Source organism: Miniopterus schreibersii, assembly GCF_964146895.1.
Source record: "Miniopterus schreibersii genome assembly, chromosome: 6".
NCBI lineage: Eukaryota > Metazoa > Chordata > Mammalia > Chiroptera > Miniopteridae > Miniopterus > Miniopterus schreibersii.
Genome location: NC_138107.1, coordinates 65,643,003 through 65,665,254, shown reverse-complemented (window position 1 = coordinate 65,665,254; position 22,252 = coordinate 65,643,003). Strand labels below are relative to the sequence as shown.

At 40.6% G+C, this 22,252-nt stretch overlaps 1 protein-coding gene across 2 annotated transcripts in view; it reads right to left on the bottom strand.

Moving 5' to 3' along the window:
- Window positions 1–22,252, bottom strand: part of NKAIN2 (sodium/potassium transporting ATPase interacting 2) — a gene marked incomplete at its 3' end in the record, with an annotated part of 758,467 nt that overhangs the window by 10,073 nt on the left and 726,142 nt on the right. For both annotated transcript variants that reach the window (XM_081140145.1, XM_081140146.1), the window contains exon 5: window positions 14,469–14,529. In XM_081140145.1, coding sequence (XP_080996271.1) covers window positions 14,469–14,529 — 61 coding nt within the window. The remainder of the gene's footprint in view (window positions 1–14,468; window positions 14,530–22,252) is intronic.

Below are 22,252 nucleotides of genomic sequence, written 5' to 3'. Positions count from 1 at the left end.
AGGTGATTTCTTCCTACCCCCCATAAATCATGAATTTCTCTCCCTCACTCAGCTTTATTTTGCTTCATTGCCATTGCAACATATCTTCACCTGGCATGTTGTAAATCTACTTGTTTATTTGTTGATTCCACCACTACAATGTAACTTCATGAGATGGACAGTTTACTACTGTTTTCTACAGCCCCAGAACCCAGAACATAGTCTGGCTCATGGAAGACTCTCAATATGTATTTACTGAATGAACTGTAAAAAAATAATAATAATTGGTTAGAGTATGGAAGATACAGATAACATTTCCAGTGGGATTTGACTGAATACTTTTACCCTTTCCTCCATAAGACCTTGAACAATAATAAAGAGAAGACCTTTTATTGGAAGATCTAGAATGTGGGTTGTTGCCTGGGTCCTGTGAGATTAAAGAAATTTTTTGGATACCAACAGGGAGAAGCCACCACTGGATTCTCTTTGCCCTAGAGGAGTAGAAGGAAAAAGGTGAGGATATCCTTTAGCATCAAAATGACTAGGGTGAGAAGATTATTTATTAATGAATGCTGTCAAGTGTTGCAAATACTGAGAATTGGTAGAAAAAACACTGCTCTCTTTCTGGTCAGTTTAATAGCATCCTAAACAGAGGTATACAACTGGGTAGAAGATGAGAAAATAAAACTTTTACTTCCTTAATCTTTGACTCAATGGAGGAATCTGCTTTGGGTCCTATGAAGACAGCTCAGGACAGTTGTAACTTTCTTTGCAATTGCTACAGAGTTTTCGCTTTGCCTTAGTTTTCCTAACCGCAATATGGGTATGTTTACATCTGATCTATGGAGGCACAGGGAGGTCCAATTATTTTTTATTAGCAAAGTCCCATATCAGTTTAATAACTGTGATTTAATAGCATTAACAACAATAGAATTTACAAACTACCAGGTAGGAGAAAAATGCTTTTTGAATAAGTATTCTTTGCTAAAATATATTCCCTGTTGTGAGCTTTCCTTTTATTTAAATCTTTTAATCGTGAACATTGAGTTCAGCAAACTTAAAACAGCCTTTTTAAATACCTGTTGGCAGTGGGGTGTTGTAACATAAAATTGAACCTTGATTATTAATGACAAAGCCACTAGTCAACATTCTCTCTTTTGGACACAAAGGTGGAAACGACCATGAAGGGAAATTTTAAAAGGCAGTTCACAGAAAGCTAAGCCTAAATATTTATGAGAACACATAGAAAGACATAAAAGAATTTGTGTGGGCCTATGAAAATAGAGTGCACAGCCATTATCTCTGCAGGTAGGATTTCAAGGGTACTTCTCTCCAGTCTACAAAAGGAATTTAGGCCATAACCAGCCATAGGCCCCGAAGAACCTCCTTCCTCCCACTTGGTGGCGCCAACTCAGCTTACTGTGTGAGCCTGAGGTGCTGGGCCTGGGCTAACACCCCTGAGTGGAATCTGAGCATTTTTTTTCTGATTAGGAAAACAGCACCCTAACAACAGGGTGCTTTATCCTGCTGTTGCCTGAGAGGGCACCGAAGTGTGGTGCTGTAGAGCGCTTCTGGTAGGCGAAGACACAGTGAATGAAGTGAGACTTATTACCTACATCACTACCGATGCTTCACTCCCTAACCCTGTTCGGCAAATACATTTTCTCGGGGTCTTAGGGTCCTATTTTCCATGTTTCTCTCATAGCTGTATCAGGATCAGATCTTCAATATTTTAAACTCAGTAACACATTTACATATGCTAAAAAATGAAAGTGAAAAGCAATCCTTACAATGGTATCATAATAAATAAAACATTTCTTTAATTAAAAACAGTTTGAGCAATCACTTTAAGCTTTTGGTTCTAAAAAACTTTATAAAAATTGAAATATAAGTTCCACTTGATGAACTGTTTTGTCTTTTTGCTCTATTTCTGCCTGTTCTCAGTGAGGGTGATACCTTAGGTGAGACACATGCTGGTTTTCTGCTGAGACCGGGATCTTGCTATCGAATAGTCTTCTAATAATATAAGCCGCTGCTGGATACATCACAGGGCAGCTGTGAAGTGGCATAAAGATGGAGGGCTTTGGAGTCAGAAGACCTGGCTTAGCTCACGCTGTCACTTCTTACCAGCATCTTACCCATAAGCAGGTCACAATTCACCTGAGACTTACTTTCTTCCTCCACGAGGTGGGGGTGATACAAGAAATCCAATTTCATAGGGTTATTGAGAGAATCATGTGTGTGCAATACTTAGAGGCATGTATATTAAAGATACATTATGGGTAGATTTGGGATCTCATCTGTTTTTTTAAGAGATTATACAAAGAGAATTATTTGAATTTCATTTTTAAATACACATTTAGGTTCTTTACTGAGGGAATGAGAACTTTGCATTAGAATTTACTAGAGTTTTTCAGGGAATGGCGTAAGTGTAAAAGTCATTAGCAGAAGCTGAGGAAGGCTGGTGTAGGTCCATGGCAAGCCTTTAAATGCCCACTTGCTCGGTTAACTGTGGTCTGACAAGCAACAGGAGTAGCCTGTGTGACATAATGTAGAAAAAAGGAAAGATTTTATATTAAAAATGACATAGATCTGAGCGTCCATGTTTCAAATATTTTTGAAAATCACCTTGTAGATTGTCCTAAAGGACACAGAGAGGGACTGGGACCAGCTGGTTTGTGGTCTGTGAGGTTTAGGCACGCCCGTGGGGAGAGGAGTGATCCAGTGGAGTGGGCAAGACTGATGACACTGAGAGCTCATCTTCCTGGATGAGCGGGAGGAGATGAGGTCAGTGCTTGGTGGGAGGACCACTTTGGAGAGGGGAAGCTTAACTGTTCCTCTCAGATTTGGGCAGGGCTGCAAGGAGACAAAAGAATAAATGCTGGGATAGAGTGTTTTTGAATTTCTGGGGGTGAAATGAGGATTATATATATATTTAACTATGTCTTTATTGATTCAGAGAGAGGAAGGGAGAGGGAGAGAGAGAGAGAAACATCAACGGTGAGAGAGTCATTGATGGGCTGCCTCCTGCAGGCCCCCGACTGGGGATCAGCCCGCAACCTGGGCATGTGCCCTGACCGGGAATCAAACTGCGATCTCCTGGATCCTAGGTCGATGCTCAACCGCTGAGCCACGCCGGCTGGGCAAGATTTTATGTTTGATAGCATTGAGTTCCTCAGGTTTGGGTCCTAGGCTTAAGGAGCTTGGAAAGGTTGGGGACAGGCCGTTGGCAAGTCAGCGGGAAGGCGGGAAGGGACTGTCAGCAGCGGAGGGCAGGGGGGTCGCTGAGCAGGAGAGAGCGTCCAGCCGTGTCAGTCGCTCTGTCCAGCAATGCGCGGCAGCCCAGGAGAGAAGTGGGGATCTGAACCTGAGCCTCGCCAGGCATGGATGGGGAAAGGAAGAAAGGGAGCCAAGGGTGCCAGTGAGAGCATCGGTGCCATTACTAATCCTGGAGCTAGACGAAGGCGAGAAAGATCCAGAGTGTGAGAAAAACAAAGATTTCAGTGGAGGGAAGCCCCTAAATACAGAATAAAAGAATTTCTCCAGGAGGGCGGCGGGAGAGCAAGGTGGTAGAAAAGAGTCCACAGGCAGGCAGGGAATCTGCACACTGGTGACTGGGAAGAACCATTTGGTCTCCATAGGGACAGTGATCCAAGTCGGCCTCCCCGGTGAAGGAAATTAAGGGGGTGGATGACATGAGCGGCGATGAGGGGGATAAGAGCTGAGAAGGTCAATAGTTTGTAAAGCTGGCGTCAGAAAATTATGCCTCCAGACACCTTTAATACTTTCGATAGAGGTGGAGAAGCGAGCGGGGTGTGATGAAATCGCTAAGCACCTGTAGTTGCCCGGCTCCTTTTGTGCCCTGCTGTTTGGATGGATTAGGCTCACCAGCGTTTTGTCCTTGCTTGTTAGAATGGCTTTCAATTATATATGACATGCCTTTCAGTTGAAACTGAGAGTGTCATTACAAGCTATAGGTGAGCTAGTTAGACACGATTGGGTGTGTTTCTCAGCTGACATCCAGAATATATTTAGAATGCACAGCCCACTTAGATGCAGCGGTCCTAATTGGGTGTGGGCACATTAATGTATGCATATTAGGAAAATAAAAGTAGAGCATGCATGCTATAATAATCCAATAGAGAAATACTCTTGCCTTGAATTTTTTGCTACCATAATCTTTGCATCATTTTGCAGCCTCCAGAAAGGAAAATCACCAAGCTCCTGAGCCTAAATTAATCATTTTTAGAAGGACAGTGGCAGTTTTAGGAAAGAGAGTGTCCAGCAGTTGCTCTAACCTTTTCATTGGTATTTAGGAAAGTTGAAACTAGATTTGCTATATCGAGCTCATTAAAAACACTTGTTACTCCTGTGTGAATTATGGTATACATTTGGTCAATAGAGATCAGACATACAGTCCTGTTTAAAAAAGGCACATCTATTTTGGCTGAATTGTACACAGCCCTCTGCTTTATCTTTTAGGTTTTAGTTTGAAATGTCACTTCCTCAGGGAAGAATTTCTAGTCTTCTTAACTGGACCAGGTGCCCCTGGGTGCATTCCCACCGCACCACCTGCTTTCCTTGTCTGACCTCTCATTACGCTTCAGTGCAATTCCCGGTGTGAACTGTGGCTGGACTGTAAGCACCATGAAGGCAAAGAAAGTATCTCTGTGGTTCCCTGCCTCCAGCTTAGGGACCAACCCACAGGCTACCCGAGAGTGGTTCTCGAGAACTGGGTGTTGAAAGAATCTATCTAGAGTGTCACAGTGAAGTGACGTGGAAAATATACTTAGAATCAAGAAGCTTAACTTCTGCTCCCAGTTCTGCCTCTAAATGACTGTTTGATTTGGAGCAAGTCAATTTGAGCATTCCTTTCCTCAGCTGTAAAATTAGAGGATTAAAGTAGGTGATTGCTAATGCTGTTCGTAGCTCTCTGGTTCTGCACAATTCCATATTGCTGGGATTGGTTTACATACCAATGGTATTAATAAAATATTTAAAAAGAGCAGATCGCAAAGGCACAGTGAGTGGGAAAATTAGGACTGAAGAATTAATTCCCTCCGGCTGTTGCTACTATTATGCATTGATTTTCCTAGTCAAGTTTCCAGGGAAATGGTCTGCGAATAGGGCAATTGAAACCTGAGATGTGACAATTCCCAGCTGGAAAACAGAGCGATAGAAAAGATGGGGCCTGGGAGAGCGGAGTAGGATTGGCAGGTTTGGAGCCCACAGCAATACTGGCGCCCCATTCAGTTTATTTCAGTGAGGCAGGTGCATGGATGTGTGACCGCGTGCTTCCTTCCGCCTCTCTGCTCTTGGGAATTCCTTTAACATCAACTTCATTAGTTACAACGGCAGCAATCCATATCCAATTTTCTTTTTGTGTCAGGACTGTTCATGTATAAACTAGGCTCAGGATCCTTTGTTGGAAACATTTGCAATTAATCCTATAAACCAACAAACCAAAAATGCAAATTTTGCCCTGCCCGACCCCAGCCAACCCTGCTGACTCTGAGCCCTGACCACCAGCTATTATTACACAGAAATGAATGGAAATTCCCACTTCGGGCCTAACCTAATTTCAAGTGATAACAGGCGTGGATTCCCAGAAGCACTCTATGCCTCTTGATAGTAACATCCTAATTTCCTTTTCTGGTAAATGTTTTAAATAAGATTTTAGCACCAAAGGAAATTAACCTTTAAATTAATTGTAATTATAAAATGCCATCGCTGATTTTTGTCTTCAGCCTAATTACTTTCTATTATTTAAACAAACCTCACCTCCTGTGAGCTTCAAGTTTGTTTCCCCTTCACTCCCTGCGACACAAGGCCAACGGATCCCAGCAGAGGCCTCGCCAGTCTCCTCTCGGCGGCTGGAACAGCCTCATTTAAATGTCACACAGGCTGGAAGGTTCCCCTACACTCACCTAGGTGCTCCTTCAGTGCCACCTGGAAGGCTGCTATGCTCAGGTTTCTGTCCCACATCCCTGGTGGCCATCCTTAGAGACGCAGTGTTTTTAGTCCTGCTGCTGTTATAAAGGAAACAGCTAAGGCCAGCCGCCTGTTTCCATTAGCTGCCACTTCCCAAAAGAAAGCACAACTGGATGTGATGAAGTGGGCACCCTGCCAGCATCGTTTCTTATCACAGGACGGACTTCGTGTGGTCTTCTTCCAGCCATCTCCGCTCCCCAGAGCTTCCAGAGTTCTGTTCCCTGTGCCAGCACTTTGTCCAGTTCTCATTTGTTCTTTCGAGTGGGGACGAAGGGACACAGCGGCTTGAGTCTGCGAGCACGTGTCTCTGCATCTGGTGCTAAAAGCACCCTGTTTTCCTGCCACCCAGCGGCTGGCTTTCTCGCGTCACTACCAATGCGGGTTCAGAGACGGTGAGGGAACAAGTACAGGAGCCTCAGCCTGGCGGGCCGGGCCGCAGACTCAGGAGCAGCGGCAGGATGATCAGGGGGAAGGCTTTTCTCGGAATCATTTCTGAAAACGTCGCCCCTTCTTCCCTTCACATGCTCTGGCTTTCTTTTCTAATTGAGGCTGATTTAAAAAACTTGGATATGATTCACCTGCTCTTAGATACCTTGAGCGTTCTGAATAAAGCACCCCCTTTATCACACCCCAGTTAAAGCCATTCACATGCTCTGGCTTTCTTTTCTAATTGAGACTGATTTAAAAAACTTGGATATGATTCACCTGCTCTTAGATACCTTGAGCGTTCTGAATAAAGCACCCCCTTTATCACACCCCAGTTAAAGGTCCTCCTTCGCTAATCTGAATATTGTCACCTCAACACTGATTCTTTAGAAACAAGGGCCTTGCGCTTGATTCCGTGACACAGGCACTAGAGTTAGGAATAGGGTCCTGATTGTTTTGAATCAATAAAAGATAGACAATGAATAGATTTCTCTCTCATATTTTTGAATTGGGAACATAAGAGTTATTTAAAGATAATCATAGTGCGGATGGGCATGTGTGAACGCGTGTGTGTGTGTAAAAGGCAGTGTAGTACAATGGAGGAGACGTGAGAAAGGGGCAAAGTAAGAAATAACTGTTGAAGAATCAGCCTCCACTTTGACCTGAATATCCCAATTGAAAAATGAAAGCCCGTAACAGTGTATTTTCTCTTCAGTGACCACAAGAGGGAGCAATGTAACAGTAGGCTGCAAAAAGAGCAGAGCTAATTTTGGGAGACTTACTGTAAAAATCGTTAGGTCTCACTGTTAGGGAATGCTGATGTCACTGACAGGAACTTGGGTGTGACTGACAGGAGGCATATATATACACGTAGGCATTGTTTCGGGGTCAATATTTATTTAGTCTTTTACATATGACAGCATGCTTTTGTTTTTCCTTTTATTTGCTTAGGAAATGACAAAAGGTGCTTTATTCTAACTGGTTATTCATTTAAGTAAACTGGGGCCTAAGGAAATGTCACATTCCCTTAGCAGTTTCCATACAGTCCAGGAAATGTTTGTGCAGAGGTGAATGGTTCATCCATTGATTTCCCAGATACTTACTGAATCCTGCTCTAGGGTGGGGATATGTGAGATGCTGAGGATATAGTGGTGGCCAAGAGAGGTGTGGTCCCCAGCGGCATCCCCTAGTGCTCTCTAACTCTGAAGGAGTCAATATGTGCTGTGTTGGTGTCAAAAGTTCACAAATAAGCTCAGTGACCATGGGCACATCTTTTAATCTTTATGGGTCTATAAAATTAAGGTGCTGAAATAGAGCTATAGGCAATAGTTTTCCATCATTTTAAACCGTGCAGTATTCTTAGTCCAAAAGAAATATTAAGCAGAAGAAAAAGTTGTAAAATTAAACAAATGCAGAGCTCTGTGCTTTGGGGAGTTGGAGACGGAGCAAGGTGACACCCTCTACCTTGTCCCACCAAGGTTCTGAAGAGCCTGGCTAGAGATTCGTAGCATTCAAAGTTTGGGGCTCCAGGCTCTGATAATGTGAGATTCTGTTCGGAGATGGGGAAGTAATGTCAAGTTTCGTGTTGAGAGGGAGGCTGGCAGATATGGACAATATTATTTCACTCAGCCACCTTCAGAATTCCAAAACACATGTTATAAAGAGATGATAAAACAATAATGTTCTACCCTTTCATTTGACTGCTTGAGGATGATACTTGAAAAGTAAAACAGACACATAATCCTTATAACTCTGCCTGTCAACCGGACACCCAAGAAGTTGGCACCTTTTTTTAAAACTGCTAATTGCCTTCCCCTTGGGTTATGTTTGTAAAGTGATTTATAAATAATAAGAAAGCAAGCTCAGATGTGTGGTGTGGCCCTAACAACCAGGTAGACAGAGGAAGGAAGGAAGAAAGGAAGGAAGGAAGGAAGGGAGGGAGGGAGGGAGGGAGGAAGGAAGGAAGGAAGGAAGGAAGGAAGGAAGGAAGGAAGGAAGGAAGGAAGGAAGGAAGGAAGGAAGACCAGGAGGCATATGTGTGAAAATGTTAACTGAGAACCAACTCAAAATTGTGGGGTCATTCTATTTTTTATATCTGTATTTTCTATACATTCTCCAGTCAACAGACATTCCTTTATAAACAGGAAGAAACAAATATTTTTAACTGGGGGAGTAGTCCTCCCTGCCCCCCCCCAGCTTCCCTCACAGGTAGGAGAGTACATGATTATGCTCAAAGAATTGCACCCAAACTCAGTGATCTTGACAAACTGGAAAAATGACCAAAACATGCAGAATGGAGTTCAATACACGGACGCGCAGCCAGCAGGCTTTAGAAGAAAAATCAAACACAAATAACAGAAAATTATTAGCCTCAGAGAAGTGAATAATTTCCTGTGGTTTGCTTTTCAAATGAAAGATTCTATAAATCGATTGTGACTTTTATCCCAAGGCCAGTGATTCTGAAGAATTCAGGACAGGTTTTTATGAACTTGTGCTTGGTTGGTGGGGTCCTGCATGTGTGCCTCTATGTGTTTAAACATCTAGAATTCATTTTTCAATATTTTCCCTGAAATCAGTCCTCTAAAATATATTTTTAAGGTGACATTCCATAACTTTCTCCAGATTATTTTAACATTGAATAACACTTGCAAATATATCAGATCTCTTTTAGAAAAGATAGTGCCTACTTAGAAAAAATGGACTCCCCCCCCCCTTTTTTTTAGAGGACTGATATTTAGCTTTAGCTCAACCATTAAGCAAAAGGTTTATAAGAGAATATAATTAAATTTGAGAAAACAAATAATGATTTTTTTCTATTATGGATTAGTGATATTTTTCATCTAACAATGCTAATGAAGCAGAGGCGTAAATTCTTAGTCCTACCACTGCAAGTAGACATCTGACTGTGGTGCAGAGCTGAGGATTAGGTGAGGGAAGAGCTGCATAGTGTATAATAACCGGCACATCGGACCAGGAATCTCAGAACATTTTATTTCTTTCACAGACTATTGTGAAAGAGAACAAGTAGAGGGCATAGAAAAGACTGGAGGTCATAAGGAAAACTCTGCATGGCTGGCAACAAACGGTGCACTGAAGAGCCAGCCACAAAGCCAGCTCAGCAAGGGGCGTCCGCTTTCCTGGAGGATGCCTTTTCCCCTAAGACATGCGGCTTCCTTTTCATGAGCAAATATATAAAATATGCTGTGATGGTTGCCCCACTCAAATAGGGTTCAAGTGTCAAGGCGCACCCTCCGGAGCAGGGTCCAAGCTTTTTCCTGGTGAGGAGCTTCTCATCTGAAGGCAGGTCACCCTGGCCCGTGGCAGGAGATGCTGACCGTATACTCCTGGGTGGTGCGCACGGAGCCCAGGAGGCCCGGAGCCGTGCGGCCTGGGCCCCTTACCCACAGGCGGTTGATGGGCCTGTGAGCCAAGCCAGCCTGGCCCTGTGCCCCACAGGTATTTTCAAATATCCAGGAGCCACATGGTGTGCGTGTGTGTGTGTGTGTGTGTGTATGGAATGTTATAAGCTGAGTTGTGTTCCCCCCAATTTATATACTGAAGGCCTGACCTCCCATGTTACTGTTTTTGGAGATGAGGCCTTTAAAGAGGTAATTAATGTAAAATGAGGCCATAAGGGTGGGGCCCTAATTCAATAGGTCCGGTGTCCTTATAAAAAGAAAAAGAGACACCACAGTCATGTACGCACAGAGAAGAAAGTCCACGTGAGGACAAAGCAAGAAGTCAGTCATCTGTAAGCCAAAGAAGCAGGCTTTAGAAGAACCCACACCTGCCAGCACCTCGATCTTGGACTTCTAGCCTTATGAACTGTGTTGGTGAAGCCACCCAGTTTCTGTATTTTGCTATTGCAGCCCCAGGTGACTAATACCTGGGGACAGAAGTGTCCCACCTTCCTGTTTGCCAGCTCTGCTCCCAGGGTGGCTGCTATCTCCTGGGAAGCACAGCAGATGGCAGTGCTGTCCTGTGAGTGTGCACAGCCAGCCGGCCTGTCAGGCTGCGGCTCTGGCTTAGATAACCAAAGGGTAAGAGATGTAAACTTCAAGGTCCAGGCTTTTTCATGGGAAAAACCAACAACTTTGCATTAAAATGTCCACATAAATATTAATCAAACTGGGCTCTAGAAAAACAAATGAGATTCTGTTTAAAAGGAGAAATAAGGTAAACAAAATTCTCAGGCATTTGACATGCAATCTCACTCCCTCCTGTTCAAGGCTGACTTGTTGCTATTTCATGGCATCTAGGTTTGAGTCTGTGCCCCTGGAGCCTGGCCCCTCTCCATCGCTCCCAGAGGTCTCTGCCTGGGAGGCTCCCTGGCCACAGTTGCTGCTGAGGCCTGAAGTGTCAAAACTGAGCACGTGGCTGGTCAGCTTCATACTGACACCAAGAATACTTTAATCTTCCATTTGCCATAATTGGGCCTTTATCTCAGCACAGAACTGCCCTCTGTTCCTTAAGGGGCTCTGAGGAATGGAAACTCAACTAATTAGGCAGCAGGTAGCCAGCACCTCCTCCTGCATGACACTCCTATCAGGATGCTTCATTACCAATCCACAGCAGGCGAGAACAGACACAGAGATCCAGCTCTTCCCTGATTACACAGACATTAAGCTTTTCCCATACATCAGGGCGCACTTTCTGAGAGCGTGTGTGTGTGTGTGTGTGCTTGACTTTCATCAAGTCAGAATATTTTAAAGGATCAAAATAATTTCCTTTGTGACATAATCACCAAAAATTAGACAGAGACTTCTTTACCCTTGAGCATTAGAAGTCATGTGTTCTAAGGAGTGTCTGGAGATGAACATACAGACAAATGACCAAAACTGTGATAATTCATGGAAATATCAACCGAAAGTATTGTACCCAACACTCGTGACTGTCCGTTTATGTGCGAATGGCCACAAGTAAATGAACCTAACTGGACAGAGGACTGGCCCCAGTGAGCATCTCCTGCAGGCTGTTTAGTCCCTTGACACTCTAAGGTAAGCCTCAGTCTACTTGGATATAAAAATAAACGAGTAATTCATATCTTGCCCACTGAGCAAAAAGACCAAAAAGGTTAAAACTTGCCTTTGAGAAGTTGGAGTAATAATGAAGGAAGAGCTAATACATATAAAGACAGAAGCATTATTTTAGAGTCTTTTGGAAAATGGTTTATTTGACGCTTGAAAGATAAACCTGATCTTCCAAAAGATGTTTAATTTTGGCCAAAACTAGATCTAGGGCAGAATTTCCTAAAATGTGTTTTCTGGAATTCTAATTCTCTAGAATATTAAGATTTCTTAGGAAAAAGCATTCTGTTTTCAGACGTTTGGGATATTACTACACTTTTAATTTTTGTAAATTGATGCCTTAACATATACAGAATGACCACTGGCTGATCCCAGGTAAGCCCTAGCTCACCTAAAACATCTGGAGACTTTAGATAAGCCCAAACCATATTTTCTAACAGTCACACTGAACACAAATTTCACAAGGTGCCACTTTCAAACTTTGCTAGCTAATACTAAACCTGCTTAGCCTGCCTTGCTCAATTCTTTAGATGGAAAGAAACCACGATAAAGGTGCTTGCCCACAGTTCCGCTCTCTCTCCACCTTGCAACCTACCCTGGTGCTTCCTGGCGCTTTCTGTGTGGCCCTCTGTGGCATGCAGTGTTCTCCCCAGGAAACTATGAGTATAATAAACCCACAAAACTATTTGTGGTTTCTCTCTTTGATCTGTGCTTGGCTTCATTATACCTCACCCAAAGCAATATGGTTAAAACAAAAATATAGAAAAATGTAAGAAAAATGGAACATACTTCTTTATTGCAGTAGTCACAAAGACGTGAATATGTAACCATGCATTCTAAATTTTCAGTGTCAGACTTGTTTGGCTTTGGGATCTTTTTTGAGCAGTACATCTTATGGAATCAGCATTTCTGAGATCCCCTCTGGGAGGCACTATTCTGGAGAGATACTGATGATCTGTCTAGGACACTGGGTATTCAGTATTTTGTGAAGTTAAAAATGCACTAGCATCACTGTGACATGAAATCAATCATTATAGTCTAAGGAACTCAACTCTCATATCAAATTTAACCTGTAGACTTTCCTTTCATTAAAGATTTGGCACAAAAACACTGAATGGTAACAACTGACTGCACTTACATAATTTGTGGAGTCTGCACATTTTAAAATCCATAAACCTATTGCCCTTCCTAATTTGAATACATCTTTTGTGCATAAGACAAGTGCTTACTAGATGTCTTCTCTTGTATATTCATAGGCACCTTCACCTCAACCTGTTCAAATTGAACCACTTTTCACATTCCCGTTCTATTTTCCTCAAGTGACATCTCCATGGACCCAGTCACTTATACCCGAAACCCAGGAACCTATCAGTTCCTTCATTGTCCTTACACAGCACCATCCACAGCCCATTAATCATTTTGTCCCAGCATGTGTCATCGACACCACGGTTCTCAGTGAGACCTCACCATCCTGTCTCTCCGGCATTGTCATGGTGTCTAACTAGTCTCCCTTCCCCTAACCTGCCTCATTGCCCCCAATGTCTTTCCTCCACACTGATACCACTGTGATTTTTCTAAAGTGATTACATTTTGATTACATTATTCTGTTTTTATACAATACAATTGATTTGTCATCGTGCTATACAAAAGGAAGCCCAAATTCCTCACCCTGTCATACCATTTTTCTACTGTCTTTTCTCTCTTTCCTGATCTCCTCTGGACACCCATCTCTAGTACAGGATGCGATCCAGCCACGTCAACCCGGCCTCTCTGCCCCCACCATGACCGGCTGTGAGATGCCTTGTTGCTTCTCCACCTCTTTCCTGGACCCTCTCACTCACACGCTGGCTCCCCTACTCATCTTTCATCTATTCATCTCCCAAGACCGAGCTCAAGAGTGTCCTTCCCTATGAAGCATTTCCTGGCCCCTTGCCTCTCTCCCCCTACTATACGCTCTAGAGGGTTTTATGATACTTATTTGTCCACGTTTGCTTTCACCTACCAGATGGTAAATTCCTAGAGGTAAAACATTGTGGTTTACGAATCTTAAAATCTCCAAAGCCTGACAGAGCACTTGGTGCATTGAAAAGTGTTTTACAAATGCCTTTTTAGCAACAAGGCCATCATTTCCTTTCACACACAAAATAATATAAACTATGCACTCTGTGTTCCTCCAATCATCCCGTAACAGAGCCGTGAATTCTCCTCTTTTTTTCCCTCTGTCTCAAACCCCAATCATTATGAATATTTTTGGAAACCAAAAAGAATGATTCCCAATTTTGATTTTCCCTGAGTAAATATAGCTGCATGGGTAAATAGCCATGACAGTGCTCAGAGAGACTAGGAGGAACTTCTTCCAGGCCTCCTCTTTCAGGTCCTTCGGAGGCACGGAAGGAGTGAAACCTTGTACCGTCCAGCTTTGGAAGAGCAGAGGACAGTGGAGCCACTCGGAGGCCTGTGGGAGGGCACCACCGAGTCAACTCTGGGTCAAGCAATAGGACTCAATGCCGAGACCGAGACATAGAGTTTTAGCTATTTGAATCAAAGTGTAGGAACAAAAAGGAAATATAAAAAATTGCTTTTCTGAAGATACATTTTAAAAGTTAATCTGAAGTCAGTTTTTGTGAGAGTTTTAGTAACTATTGCAAATTGTTGACTGTTTAGGTTTATAGTCTTGGGTAAAACTGATTAGCTATCAGTACTAATAAATGGTTTCTAAAAAGAGAACAGTCAAGTGAACCACGTTTAAAAATCACTTCTGCCTCCAGTTTCCCCTCTATATTCCCTACTTGAATTGTTGTAAGAGGAATAGATCTTAAAAGTACTTTCCAATAAGAAAGAGATATGTTTTCAAAATGAATCCTTCCCCAATGTTTCACTATCCTGTACACTTTTATGAAAACACTTTAGCCCTATGGATGCAAAAGGCTTATTGCCTATTCTAATGTGTGGGAGATATTGTCTGGGAACTAGTAAGGCTAGGTAGGAGGCAGTAAAGAAGAGGCTTTGAACTTGAAAGAAACAGAATAGAGCTTTAATACTTACAGCTGTCCTCTTCTTCAGTTATACATTTCACAACATAACAGGCGTAGATGAACCCTGCCAGCTGAAACAAAACAAAGACGCTTTAGACATGAGGCAAAGGCGACAGACCTGGAGCTCGCTGGGGGAGCGACTGTTCAAAGGCAGGTGGTTTACGACTAGATCTGGTGTTCCAGAATGGTCCATCAGGCTGCGTCTCAACCCATGTGGATTCTTGATTCAAGGAAGCTTACCTGCCTGATAAGTAAATATTTCCCTCTGACCTGCGATTATGTGTAAGATTTGCTAATTGCCAGGAGATCTAAAGCAAGTTATTTTAGGTGCAGGAAAAGAAAAAAGAATTATAGCCATTCATTAATGCAATAACATTTGCATTTGTGCCCATCAACTTCTAATTTACTTACATTAGTCACTAACTATCATAAAATTATTTTCAGGGAAAAATATTAAGGAGATTCCATGGCATGTTGCATGAACACTTTACAAGTAAAAAGACTTCTTATTTAGACCTGTAACAGGAACTGGGTATACCAAGTACAGTTAGGATGATATGTTACAGAGGAGCCCTGCAGTAGACACCTGTCAGTAATGAGTATCACAGCGCATTGAATTCAGAATATACACATCACAAAGTCCTTTCAGAAACATACCACAAAAGGTCACTATGGTCAGGCAAGTCTTCACTTACTGAAACTGGTAGCTGCACAGGAGCACAGCAAAGTTCTTTGATATCTATCCCCTCAGACTGAGTGATTTTGTGACCCTTCATATCAGTATAATAGTCATTTAGTCAAATTATGAGCACAGCTAGAAGGAAGTAAACTGATATACTTCTTGATAAATGGAAAAATTGTTACCCCAAATAATCGAGTTTGGGGAAATCTTTAAAAGTATGTCCTCAGAGCTGAGATGAAGATTATTCATGGCGGCATTTGAGAAAGGCATTGATCTTGCTGAGACCTGACCCTACAGACCAGTATTTGTTTTGTTTTTTATTAAATTTATTGGGGTGACAATGGTTAATATGAACATATAGGTTTCAGGTATGGGTTTCTATGTTATAAGGTCTGTATATTGCTCTGTGTGCCCACCATCCAAAGTCATATCTTCTCCCATCACCATATAGTAAGACCCCCTTCACTCCCTACAGGACAGTATTTGGTGTGGGGGCGGGAACACTAAAAAAGGCTGCGGTCTTGGGAAGCTGAGAAACACGGCTGCCCTGCCTGATAAGCCCAATGAAGTTGTTTTATTAGATGACAGGAATCCTTCTGGAAGATGTGAGTAGAGCATTTTAAGTCAGAGAGGGCACTCTTAGGTATTTAACGAGCACAGAACTATTTGGAGACAAAGTGGGTCCAGTTAAAAGAAATTTGAGACAATCTGTAATTTCTGTCTGAAGGAAAACTGGCACGGGATGAATCAGGGGCTGTCCTGGCACAAAAGTAGTGCCCCTGGTTGGGGGAGGAATGGATGGGAGAGAAGACTATGCAACATATTCTTCAGGGGCTTGTTTTCAGATCCCAGATGAGAGGGCATGTGTACCCCCTGCCCTCCAAACCCAGATGTAGCATCTGAACCACTACACATAAGAGACAGCTAACTAAGGATACCGCTGATGTTATATTAGCAGAGTTAGTTTTCTTTTAAAAAAAATCCTCAAAAAATCATCAAATCAGCATTTTTCTCTTTGAATTATATGTTGCTATTGGCAATAAAATAGCAATTGTAAGAACTATTTTCTTATGTAATAGAATCATCAGGATCATTGTTTTTATGGGACTTATTTTTCAAGTACAGGGTACTATTAAAAACCAGTGTCTCCCATTTGGTTTTAGTGAAGACTTTGATTTGACCAAACAAAATCACATGGTGATTTGAGCATTTTCACGGGTACTGGAAAAATAGATTATGCTAACACTTCTTAATCTTTATCCACCAGGACACATAAATGTGCTCTAGTCATTTAGTGACCTGGTCCCATGGATTCTCTGTCATTGTACTTGGAAAGGACTGTGGCTAGGTAAAGAGGCAATGGTTTGGTTAACTGCCCTGGGTATGTCTATAGCTTCTCCCTTTCCTCCACATGAAGCCCTTACCATCCATGGCTAAATGTTACAGATTTATCAATAATATGTCTCTTCAGTTTTAAATATTTATTACTTGAATTACCTATAAAGCATATTTTTTTAAAACAAAATCACAAACTTTTCTTTTGATTCTTACTTACCGTATAATTACTTCAGGAATAAAGATGTAGGTAAACAGCATTGATAAATTGTGAGATTCAGGGCCAAAAAGTTTAAATTTTTCATTAAGGTGTCACAAGATCCTAGATTATTAACTGCACTACTCTCCCAGAACACAGGGAAGGAACTGCATTCTGCTTACCAGTGATCTTTTAATTGTATTTCGTTGCATTCTTTAACTATCAGGGGAGGCTCCTTTGATAGAAGAGTAAATCCTGCTGCATTTCATTACAAAAGCTTGCTGATTAAGAGAACTTTAGCTTTTAAATTGGTCTCCTCTAAATACAAATGAAAATTTGTTTCTCCAATTAATCAAGATTCATAAACCCGTTATCTTCTAATTTTCCTACACCATATAAATTTCTAATTTAATTTTTACTCCCTCATAGCAATTTATAAAACTTACCTATAGAAAAGGGGTTTCAAATCATTTCTAACAACTCTGAATGCCTCCTATAATGTGCAACTCTGCTAATTGCTACCTGGGCTGCAAAGATGAGCTAAGCCAGGGTTTCTCAATCTCAACATCAATGACATTTTCGGTTAAGCAATTTTTGTGTGTGAGGATGTTTAACCAGTAACATCTTACCATCAAGACAGTTGACAATTGGGACAACCAAATATGTCAGCAGACATTGCCATATGTCCTTAAGGGGAAAAATTGCCACTGGTGAGAGCTACTGTTTTAGATACAATCCTATCCTAAAGGAATTTGCAATCTTATCGCAAGGACACATATATAATTATAATTTGAAGTAAATTAAGATAAGTATCAGAAGGAAGGAATAAAACTGAATGTCTACAGAGTGAGAAACAAAAACATTGAATGCCTACTAAGCGATTACTGAAAAATTACAATATTTTCCATGGAATACAAATCCTTCCTAATGTTATACTTAGCTCACTTTCTAGCCTCATTTCCCACCACTCCTATTCTCAAAATTGATGCCAGTAGTAAGCTGTAGGTGGTGTGCTGAAATGTATCAGGTGGTTTTCCTCCTCTGTCCTTTAACGCGTTAACCCATTCTGCCAATGGAGCATGTGGATGCCCTACACCTCCTGCTCCCTCCCTTCCTGCTCAGCCTTGCACCTTTGAGCAATTCTAACTCATCCTTTAAGACTAAATTAAAGTGCTGTCTCTCCCAAGAGCTGGAAAATCATTATCAGGGTAAGGTGTAGGTTGGCACGCTGGAGATAAACCTCAAGAGATGGAAGGACTTTGAGAGGGGAAAAGAGAGGACGTCTTCCAAACAGAACTCAGAAAAGCTCTGGGAAGGTGTAAATTATTATTCAGGAAGGGGCAAATGGCCTGGTGCAGCACAGTCTGGGCAACGTGAAGGGGCGTGATGGTGCCTGAAGCAGAGCACAGTGACTTATGTTGTCAAAGTAAATCTGAGTACCTGGAATTAAGATACAATTATTTTATTTTGTTCCTTTTTAAAAGATGGCTAGAATAATAATAAAAGTTACCAGTGATATTATACTAGGCAAGCCTACAATTATCCACTTTGAAAAACCCAGAATATTCCGGTTGTATTAGTCTTTGGCATTCAAAGAAGAGCTAAGCCTTACTGTGCTTATTTTTATTCAGTTTTTCACCTTGATACATCTAATATGATTTGTTCACTTCTAATTCACCTGATAGGGAATTACGTATTATCTTGATATCGTTACTAGCTGAAAGGAAATATTTTTCTCTCTATAACTAAATCAGATTGAAATACTTTTTTTAAAATCTACAAACCAAATTATGATGGTAAGTTACAGAAACTCACTTAGAAGCTAATAGATAAGAGGTAATTGAAGTCTGTTGGTAAGTATTTAGAAAGATTCAATCGTAGTAATTGGAAGTGTAGCAACCTTAGTGTCTTAAATTCTATCATTTGGACTTCTGTTGCCAGGAACTTGGAATAAATGTACTTTCCCGTAACTCCCCCACTATGTACAACTAAAACCCTTGGATATTATATATGTACCAAACATAGGAAGAATCTGAAAGACAGAAAGGAGGTAGGTTGGCCAGGAACCTTGGGACCCAGGAAAGGACATGTGAATGAGTGCTCAATATTTTCCTTTTGGCTCATATATATCAGACTTGGAGCAAAAGAAGCCCACAACCCAGAAATGCCAATGGACACAGACAAAAAAGCCCAACAAATGCCTGCTCTCTCTAGCCAAAGAATCGGGAGAGGGACAGCTTAGCAAGACAAAAAATTATATGACAATAATAGCTTTTGTTCAGTCAACACCATGGAAAAAAAGGTAGGCCCACTCTTCAAGCACAGCAGCCAAGAATGGGGAGCCAAGACTTTCCTCCTGGCCAGGCTGTGGTGTCTGAGAAGTCAGGGTGGGAGCCTGGACTTTCACTCCTGCCAGGAAGGAGAAAGCCCTTCTCCCTAGTGTCAGCAGAGACCACGTTGGGAATTTAGACTTCCAGGCTTGATCTAGAGTTTCATAACATAATACTCCAAATGTCCATGTTTCAATTTAAAATTACTCATCATACCAATAAGGATGGGGTTCTCAACCTGAATGAAAATATAAATAAATGAGAGCTAACAGAGAACTGGATGACAGATATTAGAATTATCTGTAGGTAGATGTTAGAATTAAAGTAGGTATCACAAAAAAATGCTCTAACAAACAGTTACAAACATGCCTGAAATAAATGAAAAATAGTTAAATCAAAGAAATACAAGATATAAAGAAGAACCAAATGGAAAATTTAGAACTAAAAAAATGCAACAACAAAAAAACAAAACAAAACAACAAAACTGCAAATGAAGGAGGCAGAAGAATCAGTGAACTTGAAAACAGGACAATAGAAATAACCGGATATGAACAAGAAAGAAAAAAGTACATTGAAAAAAGCTGAACTTAGATCCTCAGGGATCCATGGGACTATAATAAAACATCTAACATTTGTATCACTGCAGTCCTGAAAGCAAAGAGAGAGCAGTACTGAAAAAGTACTTGAAGAAACAAAAACTTACTAAATTTGACAAAAGACCTAAACTTACATATTTAAAATGTTGGAGGAAGCTCAGTTGACTGAAGTCCGAACAGGATAAACCCAAAGAAATTCACACCAAGATAGTACATGGTAGTCAAATTGTAGAAAATCAGAGACAAAAATCTTGAAAGCAGAAAGAGGAAAACATTTATATGTAGCTACTCTGAAAAACAGTTTGGAGGTGTCTTTAAAAACTAAACACAACTACAAAAAGACCCAGCAATTGCACTCCTGGTCATTTATCCCAGAGATACAATTACATGTTCACACAAAAACACGTACATAATGTTTACAGCATCTTTGTTCATAATAGTCTAAAACTAGACACAACCCAATGTCCTTAGGTGGGTATACAGTGGTGTACCCATATCATGGAATACTACTCGGCAGGAAAAGTAAGGCGCTTACTTTGATAATGATAATAAAAGGCAACCTGAGGGATTCTTGGGTGACGGAACTGCTCTACACCTTGACTGCATCAATCTCAGTATCCTGATATTGATACTGTACTATAGTTTTGCAGGATGTTTCCATTGGGGGACACTGGGTAAAGGGTACATAGGATCTCACTTTATCGTTTTATACAATTGATCCTGATCTACAATTATTTCAGATAAAAAGTTTAATTTTAAAATTATACATATTATGGCACTATTACTTATGTTAAAAACTTTTTGTACTATAATTTAAAATTTTCAAATATATTTAAACAAAGTGGACAGACTTGTTTTCTTAAGTACAAAGACATATTTTAATTCTGAGCCCTTGGATCAAATTGAAGTCCACGAGAGTTTTTGACGTTGATACAATATCTAATCATTATTCAACACTTTTTTTGACTGGGAGTGGAGATTGGGGCTGGTGAACACTATTTTTATTTTATTTTATCTACAATGATCTCATTCTCAAATATATTAGTTCTATAACTCATTGAAATTAAATCATCTACTTTTATTCTGAGTTCATAAATCAAATTCATGATTTTTGTAATGTGAAATTGAACAGAAGGATAGTATGCCCTCAGTTAATATCCTTTTAATTTGTAAATATCTTACTTGCTCTTTTGCATCTTGTTCCTTTATATAATCTGAGATTGCTTCAGCAAAGGATTCCAACATGATTATATCAGTGTTATTAATGAAGGTCTTTTATGACAATTTTTAACGGGGCTGGTGTATCATCTCCGGTGTCCACCAGGTGATTCTTACCCCACACTACTTCACTGGCTGGACTGTCAGGGAGCACGCTGTAAGCTGTCTTTGCTGCGAATAATCCAGGTGCAGGTATCAATCTACAATAACTAATGGAGGATTACCTTTAGGGTTATTGTGAACGTTCACAGCCTACTGAGTCAGAAAAGCTTTTCAGAGGATCAGAAACATATCTTAATACCAGCCTTCAGGTACTGTGCTGCATCATCAAGCATGGCTGTATTAAACACTTTTTAAAAGATTAAATAAAAGTGGGCGTACATGCAAACTTGTATTATCTACTTAAGGCTGGGAAATGGACTGAACCAAATGCCAACCTTGGCTTAACCAATAATTCCCATTATAAATTGGCCTCTGGAACCTGGTATTTTTTCAGGGCAAACTTACCAAAAAGTTACCCGAGTTCAAATGAGTCTAATGTTTTAGTAAAGTGGCCAGAGCAGAAGATATTCAGGTGGGTAAAAGATACTAATAAAGTCAAATTGGTCATCATGGTTAATACCTCTCTCAGAGTTTAAATATAAGATTAACTTTAAAAACTATATTGAGAGAGTAGTTCAACCATTCTATACATATGACAGTTGGGAAGTGATAAAAGAAATAGCTTATCTAGTTCAATAGATAAGATGCCTTCAGTTTTTGAGGTAGGAACCATAATGGGAGTCCTTAACCAAAACTGTTCACTGAAAATAACTGGCATTATGTTGTACACCTAAAACTAATACACTGTTATATGTCAGTTATATCTCAATGAAAGAAATGGGAAATGAAAAAAGCAACCTACCAACAACACCCTACTATTTTAGGAGTAAAACTAAGTTTAAGGTTGTACAAATGTTACATATAATAGGGACTCTCATTTATTTATAATGAAGCATTTGAGAAAGAAAGTGCAATTTAAAACTGTTCTGTTGAATGTAAACAATCAATACCACTGGGCAGAAATTTTCAACAAAATAAGTACATGATTCCTTTGTGAGCAAATGGTACAAATAACATAATTTTTGCTCAGAGATAACAGAGAATCTAAAGCAAAATTGATTCTACTAGTAAGACATGTGCAAAAATAAATTAGCACATCTTAGGTATGTCAACATTAATAGACAAGGCTAAAAATTTCAGTGTATTTCACTGGAAGGAGTGTTCTGTTCCAAAGATAATAGTGGGAATATAAGGCCAGACTCTTCTGAAGACACTAGGAGAGTTGTATTGGAATAGTAGTTGCAAAAATAACTAATATTAAAGAAGATGTTAAAACTATATTAACATTTCTTTCTTTTTCAGAGATGCTAAGTTAGGAGATATGAAAAATGT